The sequence below is a fragment of the Arachis ipaensis genome, chromosome B8, assembly GCF_059453495.1.
Source record: "Arachis ipaensis isolate K30076 ecotype BB chromosome B8, ASM5945349v1, whole genome shotgun sequence".
Taxonomy (NCBI): Eukaryota; Viridiplantae; Streptophyta; class Magnoliopsida; order Fabales; family Fabaceae; genus Arachis; species Arachis ipaensis.
In genome coordinates, this window is record NC_142443.1 from 133,392,935 (window position 1) to 133,402,822 (window position 9,888).

The 9,888-nt window shown below is 36.9% G+C and overlaps 1 protein-coding gene across 2 annotated transcripts; it reads right to left on the reverse strand.

The window, feature by feature from the left end:
• Window positions 1–216: 216 nt before the first annotated feature.
• Window positions 217–7,562, reverse strand: LOC107613064 (oligouridylate-binding protein 1). 2 transcript variants are annotated; one of them, XM_016314911.3, is made up of 13 exons: window positions 7,365–7,562; window positions 7,004–7,195; window positions 6,145–6,209; window positions 5,938–6,040; window positions 5,290–5,366; window positions 4,966–5,027; window positions 4,744–4,831; window positions 4,432–4,507; window positions 3,101–3,131; window positions 2,867–2,989; window positions 2,205–2,290; window positions 1,245–1,418; window positions 217–846 (listed from the first exon to the last, which is right to left on the reverse strand). In XM_016314911.3, exons 2-13 carry the CDS (start codon window positions 7,115–7,117, stop codon window positions 532–534), a joined length of 1,314 nt encoding a protein of 437 aa, XP_016170397.1. In that variant the 5' UTR covers window positions 7,118–7,195; window positions 7,365–7,562; the 3' UTR covers window positions 217–531. The 2 variants fall into 2 exon arrangements, with proteins under 2 accessions (XP_016170397.1, XP_016170398.1); XM_016314912.3 differs by having other exon boundaries at window positions 6,145–6,206; window positions 7,365–7,550.
• Between the last annotated feature and the right edge of the window lie 2,326 nt (window positions 7,563–9,888).

Below are 9,888 nucleotides of genomic sequence, written 5' to 3' on the forward strand. Positions count from 1 at the left end.
TAAAATCGTGAGTAGAAAAAACATAACCGTGATCCTTGTCATAAATTGTTCAGTTATGAGAGACATCTAAAGTGATGCATCATAATAATGAAAGCTTACGTATCCTAAATTCCTAATGGGTATTCTTGCTGATACAAAGTACTACCGCAGCATTACCATTATTTGATCCATGAAGGAGCACATATTCCGCCTTTTGCGGGCAACAAGAAAGGAAAATAAGAAGCATAAAATTTATCAACATAAAATTTAGTTAATAGTCATAATATACAATACCATTAAAGAAAACTACCCAAACATAAAAACTCAATACCCTTTCTAGCAAAACCCATATAGATATCTCCCTTTATCTTAGTCATAAAACCCACTTAAGATCAAACAATACAAATTACAACAAGAGATAAAATTCAAAGTAAATATCAAACCACAATACCTCAATTTAAAAAGAAAAAGCCGAGTTTGGAAAATGACATGATGTGGAGAAGCAAGAGAAATGAGATGCAACAAGGACACTCTGAATGTGCACCGGCATGTTTAGCGATAGTACATGAGCTGCTGTCTTGATGAATTACCAGCATATCCGTCATACATGGCTTGGGATCCCCCGGAGTTTATACCCATTGATGCAGGAGCTAGGCCATGTTGTCCAGACATCTGCAGAAGAGCTTGACCTGAAAGGCCGGATACAGCAGCTTGACTCAAGGCCAGCTGGCGCTGATACGCCAACAACTCAGCAGGAGAATAGCCTTGGTTCATCCCTGCAGTAGGAAGTATTTGATATGGTTGAGCAGGAGGAGGCAGAGGATTTGAAGCTGTTCCAGGAGGAGTTGGCTTGCTGCCCCATGAACACTGCACAAACCAATGAAATTACATTTTATTCACACAAACGCGGAAACATGCCGAATTTTGGTGTGCTTCGCAACCATGGAATTTCATTAAACTCATTCATTTTCATTTTCAATTCAAACAAAATAATAAAATGAGTCTATCATTCCATGACATATTGACATGAATGCTATATGTATAGACTTGTCATCTGAATCAAAATCCCAAACCCTCCTACATGTGACGTCTTTTTTACGGATGAGGTCAGGTCATTGGCACGGATGGGTGCATGTATGGGTCTAAAGTCTAAACATGTAAGAAACATGATCATCTACTGGCAAATAAGAAAGAAGGATTGCATCCTCACTCACTCGAGAACTTAAATAGATAGATGAGCAGCAAGCAAGTGGCAGATTTCTCACCTTCATAGACTTCCCACGAACTATTCTTCCATTAGCCATCTGAATGGCCAATGCTGCTTCCTCATGAGTGTTGTATCTGACAAATCCAAAACCTTTATCCCTCTGAACTCGAACCTCCTCAATAACTCCAGCCCCCAGTGCATGAAATTGACAGTGGAGTTCAGCTTGTGTTACCTGTAATAAAATACCACATTTGTAGAGATAAGATGAATCAGTTATCAAGAAATATGTGGACAGAACAATTCAAAGTGCTCAAGAAATTGCAACTTTGCAAGACAGACCAACATTTAGACCATTACTGCCAGTCTTGACAGAGATATTCATCGATAATTATAAATATGATTTATCTAGAACACAGTACAAGGTTTTCTTATTGTTATTGTATTCATCAATAAGTAGATGCAAATATTACAATTAACTTAAATCTCAACCATGACTTCAAATTGCAGAGACATTGCAATGAGTTTGGGAAGGTTCCAAACAGGAAAACCAAACCTGTTATTAGACTAGGCTACGCTATCAGTCAAGTTCAAGACCAAGAACAAACTTGAATTTTAACTACACTAGTTCAAGGTCAAGTCAGTCATAATTTTGCAGGCCTAGGCATGTCTATATCACTAATCACATGCAGCAAGGCACTTGTGCAGTTGGAAAGATTGGAGCAAGATACTATTGCAAACACTATCAAATTCTTTTGGTATATTGGTTTTATCAAATGTCAAACTGATTACTGGATCGTGATACAGAAAACAGAAAATACAAGGGTTTTTACATACATATCATTTAAAAATATGCATGCTGTAAAAATTCATCGAATATTATACTTAGACGATTCACACACCAAACCATATAATTACATGCTTTTCAATATTTTTTGAACAAAGGAATGAAATTTAAGTTGTGCACAAATGTATGTGGAAACATAATGATAGCATTTCATTCTTCAAATACTATACATACATCATGGGGAAGGTTGCCAACATAAACAGTGGTGTATGCAGGATTGTTTTCAGGGGCATCCTCATTGCTGTTATCTTGACCTCCATCTGTAGAATACCCAGGGTTAAAAAAAGAGAGTACGTCAACAATCCTGCTGAAGATCCCAAATGTGCAAATGAAACACAAGCAAATAAAGTAATAGAACACAAGTATGGTCCAAAATCCAAACGCCAAAGTAGTATCAATTATTGTAATCATTTAATTTCCATACATAAACTGATCCAGAAACAGCATTCTGAATATGTAAGGATAATACATGTTGCCAAATAATATTAATGTACTAAAAAAGTAAACAAAAAGGCTTACGAAACACTAGCTTAAACAAAATTAACTTTACTATTTGTGTCTGCTAGATATCTCTATCCACTTCATCTAAAAACATAGATAGAGTGCAAGCAGAAAATCTCAAAAGCCCATATATATAAACCAAGCATGTATCAAATCCGATCTAAGAAAAAACTAGCAATTAGAATTTTAGGAACATCTCCCTACAAGACAAGCTTTGGATGAAGCAATGTATACTACCAAAGTATGCATGCTACCAGAATAGCTGTGGTCTATTATACATTTTCACAGTTATGCAAATAGAATCAATCACTCATTTTTAGCAAGGTACACAATACCTGAAGACCCATTTGTAAGAACAACAGCATTTTGGTTGTCAGTGCTCTTCTCTTCATTGGAGCTAGTACTGGCACCCTTAGTTGCCCAATTGCATCGTATCTGCCTATTTCCCAGCCATTTACCTATAAGAAGCAGGAAATAGCACAAGTTGGTAGAAACAAAAGTAAATGGCATGAGAAATCAGAAATAATTTTTAAAAAAACTAAAAAGGAACAGATGATTAAATCACTAACCTGTCATATCATTTATAGCACTTTGTGCATCCTGCATATACATTGCATAGAGACATAATTAAATAGAAAACTAACATAGCTACACTAAACCAAACTAACTTTGCAGAGTTTAACTTGGAAAATGCCATTCAGAGTTCAGAACTTCAAATTGATCTTTATACATACATAAATAAAGCAGAAAACAATGTAATATAGTACAGCTTATGTAAAGTGGTTTTGTGCTCCAAGCGACATTGAGTATTCTGATCTAGTCTAATTTGGAAAACACTTGAAATCTTGAATGATAGCCATCACCATGTCTATCATTGTGAGTATAATCATAATACAACTTAAGGGAGGAAAGAGACCATGGGCTAAAAGAGACTATAGGATAGATTATACTTTTGTCCTTAATGATGGGTTCTGGTATCAAATCTTCCTAGAATGTTCTTTGTTCCAATTTTCTATCTAAAGTTGTATAACATCCTCAATTTCACCCTTCCATTCATTTGATGCCCCCCCCCCTTTTTCTTCTCTTTCTTTTCCCATCATCTTCCTTCATTCCTCTCCTCCAACCCAACTACTATCACCTCCACCACCACTGCCACCACCTTCTCTCTCCCACCACCCTCCTTGCCATAGATGCAAGTGTACCTTTCTCTTCAAGCAATCATCAACAGGTTCAGGGGTGGAAACTGGATACCTTTATATTCCTCTCCATGTAATTGATTGTATTAATATCTTTATGAAAGCCCCCATATTTCTCATCAGCATCACAGAAGAATGTAAAAAGAATATTTTCAAGCCTAGCAGCACCATCGTCAAAATCAATTGAGAATTATCACCTCCCTCTCAGATGAGACCCCAAGAGAAAAGAAAAGCACCCATATGGGAATTTCAATACCCTAGAAATATACACTTAGGACCTTCTCTCCATTGTTAATTTCTTCAACTCTTGAATTTCCTACTAGCTTAAAAATCAAGCTATCAATCTTCACCTAAGGCTTGTACCCCCATTGACTAACATAGATTATCCATAATCAAGAGCCTTTTTCATAGAAAATATGCTCCTATGCAATAGAAGTCTGCAAAAAAAAAAATTGGATCTCCTTTTTGGTGTGTTTGGGGGTGGGTGGTTGACTTGGGATGGGGGGTTGGTCTGAAGACGTTTTGAAATGTTGGTACCAAATTGAGGGGAAAAAATGAGGTAAATTTGAAACCAAACCAAAAAGCTAGGGGAGAAAAAGTATACTTGGTTTTACCTTAAAAAAATTAAAAACTATTTTCAACCTTTTAGGAGGGTTTTTCGGTTCATCACTCTAGCACATTCCAGTACACAAAATAAGCATTACCTGATGATCACGGAAAGAAACAAAACCATATCCTTTTGAGCGCCCAGTTTTGTGATCCCACATAACCCTTGCATCCCTGCAATAAATACAATAGAGAATGAAAAGTAAGTTCCAAGGCCAGAGTATACTGAAACTTGCAGTACAGTAACCTGTTTAAGAGTTAACTGTCCACACCAATTATCAGCCTTCAACTGTCACTAACAATAATGACTAGAGTACAGTCACCATCAGTCCATCTCAAAGAATAAACCTTGCTCTAGTGAACGAAAAAAATGAAATGAAGAGGGGGAAAAAAAGCAATGAGGAACTCACGAACAACTAGGATAGACTGAGAAGCATGCAAATAAAGTCGCATCAGTAACCTCTGGACTCAAATCACCAACAAATATATTGTAGTGCCCTGATGATTTTAAAATAAAATGAAAAAAAAAATAAACAACTAAAAATAAAAAAGAAAAATAACACCCCCAAAAAGGAACAAAAGAAAATCATCATAAGTCAAAGAAATACAAATGGAGTGTGCTTAAGAGTAACCTGAAGTATCCTCTCTACTGCTATTGGCATATGCCCAATTCACCTTAAGTGCTTGACCATATCTGTAGGTAGGAATTAAAAAAATTAAAAAATAAACAAATTAATTAATCAAGTGTTGCAGCACATTAAGGAAAAGTCTAACAAACTTATCAAGATTGAATAATTAAAATGACATCCACTAAGACATTACAATACATGTATATTGGCAACCATACGATAGGTGTATCAGTAAGAATCGCTATACACGGCAAGCCTCCACACAGTTCACATACCAATGCAAATATGGGAGATTCAAAATAACCAAGTGTAAAACATGATGCTTACAGTTGCCTTCCATGCAATGTCATTATTGCAAGGGCTGCAGATGCTCGATCATGATAGTCCACAAAACCATAAGAGGACTGAAAAAGCGATGTGAATCAGAAAAGTGACACTAATCAACAGAAACCAGAAACTAGAGAACAGATGCAAGGGATAAGTTAATTCTGCTTCCCACAGCAGGACTGATGACAGCAATTCGCATATAACATAACATGATTTAACGCAGTCTATGACCTTAGCTGCAGCATTTTCTATCAAGCTCTAAGCTTTCAGCATAGGCTATTCCAAGTAGAGAAGCCCATTTTCACTGCCTAAACATCATGATAGACAAGTGATCATAATTTTTTATGGCAATGAGAAGGTACTAACACCCCCCATTCATCAGATCAAGAGAGGATTATAAAGAATGAAGTTAGTGAAAGAAAACTCTTTTGATATTGAAAGTTGGTCTCATCAAACATTTTCAGTTAGCTAAAGCCCCCACTTACCATATCCATATTCATTTTTCATAATTCATATTAGTAATATAGCATAGGAAAATAACACAATTCTATTTTGTTTTTAAGGCGATGCTTGTTAAAAGAGGAAGACGACGAAAACTATAAATGAAGAGCATCAACTGAGAACATCTAGTTTAATACGGAATCAAACCTTTTCTTTTCTTATGAGCTTGCACCCAGCCAGAGGACCAGCACTCTGAAAAACTTCTGCAAGAAGTTTATCCGTGACATTTACATGAATATTTCCTACATAACTGAAAGGACAGAGCCTCAGATTATTTAGGTGGCACCATACAAAAGCTGTATACTACTTCTGGTACATTGAAAACGTAAAGGCAGAAAGAAATCCAGCACTTACACACTACGGCATGAAGAAGTGTCAAACCCAGGGGGTAGATTTCCACCTGGAACTGGCTCCATCTGCTAAATTTCAAAACTAGAATGAATAAACAAGGAAAAGGGAAATGTCCAAGCAACTACATGAAGACTCCCGTATAGAACCAAAGGGAGAAAAAGAAGACAAACCAACCAATAAGTTATACGAAACAATTCAGGCCATTTCACCAATTGTAAAAAAAAAATATTGTTCAGTACTCAACCCATTGGGGTAGACAATTCTCTGAATGCTTCAGGCATCCATAATTGATAAATATTTTTATAGATTCGTGCAGTAGTATTGTCAATTGTCCAGCAATTTTTATCATGTGCCGCCTTACTATGAAACCTTACGAATAGTTGAATAGCCACTAAATGAAGTTGAAAGGCACTTATCATATATACTTAATGAAATGAAATTGGGGAAAAACAAAACCAAAGGTAGACTCTTCGTATAAATTTTAAAACGCTGTGAAAGTGGAAGAAGAAGCTCAATACAAAACCATAGAAACCATGGTCAATTAAAGCAGTGGAGATTTATTTATTTATTTATTTATTTTGTTTTTTTTTTTTTTTTTTTTGGAAAAAGAAAAGGCAAGTCACAGAGGTAGTAGTAACATTAAGACCCTAAATTAGTAACTTCACTATTTATCCATTTACCCTAATTTTATTCTTCAGACCAACGCATATGCAATTGAATCCATAGCAGAAAGAGTAAAACGCAGCACTGAATACACTAGTTGAACAACATACAAATATCTATTACTTACAAATTAAACATATATATTTTTAAAAAAAATTAAAATAAGAACATAAAATCCCGAAAAAGAAAGTGAAAGAACCTGAGACATTGCAGCAGCAAGCATGCCAGGGTGGTACATCTGCTGTTGTTGAAGCAAGGCTTGTTGCATTAGGGCTTGTTGTTGTTGTTGCTGCAACTTCAGCCTATGTTGCATATTCCACACAATAACCCCAAAACACACACCGAGAAATCAATCGCAACTTCTCTCGTTATTTCTTCTCCCGATTGATTCCTGAGAAAAAGAGGTAGAACGAAATGGTGTGATTAAGAAACCAAGATTCGAAGTCGATAATCTAAATAGTGACGAGATGAAACGCCAATCGGTGATTGGAATCTGTGATTGGGGGAAAAATAAGGGTTTTTCTGTTTTCAATTTGAAGTTTTCGGTTCTGAGTGCTTACCGTGAATGTGAGAGAGGAAGAGGGCGATGTGGGTGGGGGTGGGTGTGAGGGTTGCGAAAGATGGTTCCCAATTGCGTGTGGCTACTCTTTCTTTTTGGAATTTGCACACTCTTTGTTTCTTCTCATTTTCTCTCTCTCTACTTTCTCTCTCTCTCTCTCTTCCTTCCATCCACTTACTACCACTGTAACTCAAACCACGGGATTCGGACCTTTGGTAGGGTCGGGCCTAAACCCGTTTAGTTTTACCCTATCCGCCTATTTTTTTTCCTTTTCTTTGTTTTTCTGGGCCAAAACCCGAGGGTTAAGGCTTAGGACAAAGAAATGAAATAGGTGGAGTTGAAACCATTTTGTGGACCGGCCTCAATTTCGACCCTCAAATTTATAGTTATCCAATTAACACTCTCAAATATTAGATTGTGTCTCACGCTTGTCTCTATAGCTATTTTCGTTAACGGAGATCTGATATGACACGTTAAGTTGACATAATGTGTATCTACGTGGCACCCAACTTGCTAGAATTGATGTGTGATGAGTGAATGATGTGGCAAAAGTTGAATGAACTCAATTTTTCCAGTAAAGTCTCGAACATATTGGAAAAAGAGGATCGCAAATTGAGTTCATTCAAATTTTGCCACGTCATTCACTCATCACACATCCATTCTAGCAAGTTGGGTGCCACGTGGATACACATTATGTCAACTTAACGTGCCATATCATATCTCTGTTAATGGAAATATCTACAGGGGCAAATGTGGATCACAATCTAATATTTGAGAGTGTTAATTGGGTAACTATAAATTTGAGGGTCGAAATTGAGGCCGGTCGAAAATTTCAGAGACCAAAATGGGCTTCAACTCGGGTGACACTTAGCTGTGGTCAATAGAATAATAAGGATTAATAGTCAAATTCATTTTTAAAAGACTATGAAGCATAGTATATTTGTATGTTGGACACATTTTAGATACGATATTTATGGACATTCGTCCAACATACATGTATGCTGTGTCCAACCGTGTCTTAATAAAAAATAAAAAATTCTTTTTTAGACACACTTAGACACACCTAAATATCATTACGTATCAGCATATTCACCCTTATTCTTAACATGCATTCATGAATGAGTTTAAAAATAATATATATTATTTTTTATTAAAACAAAAAATATTTTAAATACTTTTATTTAGTTAAAAGAAGATATTAAAAACAGTTAAAAAATTATTTTATATTTTAATACTAATAAAATATGAAAAATTTATTGTAACTTATCTAAAAAATACTTTATATTTTATATATATACGGTGTTCTCGTGTCTTATAAGATTTTAAAATTCGTGTGTTCATGTGTTCCCTATTGTGTCGTGTCCCGTGTCCGTATCAGTGTCCATACATCATAGCTAAAAGAACATTCATTTTTTAAATTAGTTCTCAAATGATTTTTTTAGTCATATTAGTCCTTGAAAGATAAAACGTAAGTCAAATTGGTCCTTCCATTAGTTAGATGATGACATGTCTGAAAGATTACCATGTGTTTATAACACGCAGCAGAAGAAAAAATAATTTTAAAAAGATTTATTTTATGCTTAAACTTTATTCAAATAAGAGGTAACTACCAAATCGGTACTCGAAAGATTCTGACGCTGACAAAATGGTACCTGACTTTTGTTATTGACAAAATAGTCCCTAAAAGATTTTAAAATTTGACAAGCGTGTCCCCAAACTCGCCGGAGCAAATCTCCGTCAAGCAGAATGCTAAAGTGACCACCGTAACCTGGCAAACCACCCCCAAACCCTAATCCCTCCCTCCCCAGCGCATACTCCCCCTCCCTCTCCCTCCCATCGCAACCCCCTCCCCTCTCCCTGCCCAACGCACACTCCCCCCTCCCTCTCCCTCTCCATCGCAACCCTCCCCCTACCCAATGCACACTCCCTCCCCATCGCAGCCCCCTTCCCTCTCCCCCCCCCCATCGCACCCCCTCCCCAATGCACATTCTCCCCTCCCTCCCTCCACTACCACTCGCAGCAACAACCACCTCAACATCAACAGCAACAACAACAACAAGCAACAATAACAGCAGCAACCCCAATACACATTTTTCTCTCTTTCCTATCGCAGCAACAATCTCAACAGCAATAGCAACTTCAACAGCAAGAGCACTATCAAGGACCATTACCACCACCATCGGAGCGACAACAAGGCCTGGAATTGCTGCATCTCCTCAGTCCCTCAGCCTTTCTCTCTTTCTCTCTTTATATTTATATATGCAGGTTATGTGTTTGTGTAAAATGTCTGTGTGTGTGAATGGATATTGTTATTATTATGGTCCTCCGATAAGAGAAGGAAGGAATGAGGGAAAAGAGAGAAGGAGGAACAAGCAAGGTTAGGTTTTGAATGTGCAGGTTCTTCTATTGGTTATGTTCTGAGTTCTGATGGTGTTGTTTTTGCTGTTATTGAGGCTTCTGCTGCTGCAATTAGGAAGAGAGAGGGAAGGAGGTAGTGTGCGTTAGAGAAGGGGCTGTAATGGGGA

Coding starts and splice junctions, on each gene's coding strand:
- LOC107613064 (XM_016314911.3), bottom strand. CDS start 7,117: ATGCAACATAGGCTGAAGTTGCAGCAACAACAACAACAAGCCCTAATG. Junction 4,832..4,965: donor CAGTAGAGAGGATACTTCAG/GTTACTCTTAAG, acceptor TAAAATCATCAG/GGCACTACAATATATTTGTT. Junction 2,990..3,100: donor TGCTATAAATGATATGACAG/GTTAGTGATTTA, acceptor TGCTTCTTATAG/GTAAATGGCTGGGAAATAGG.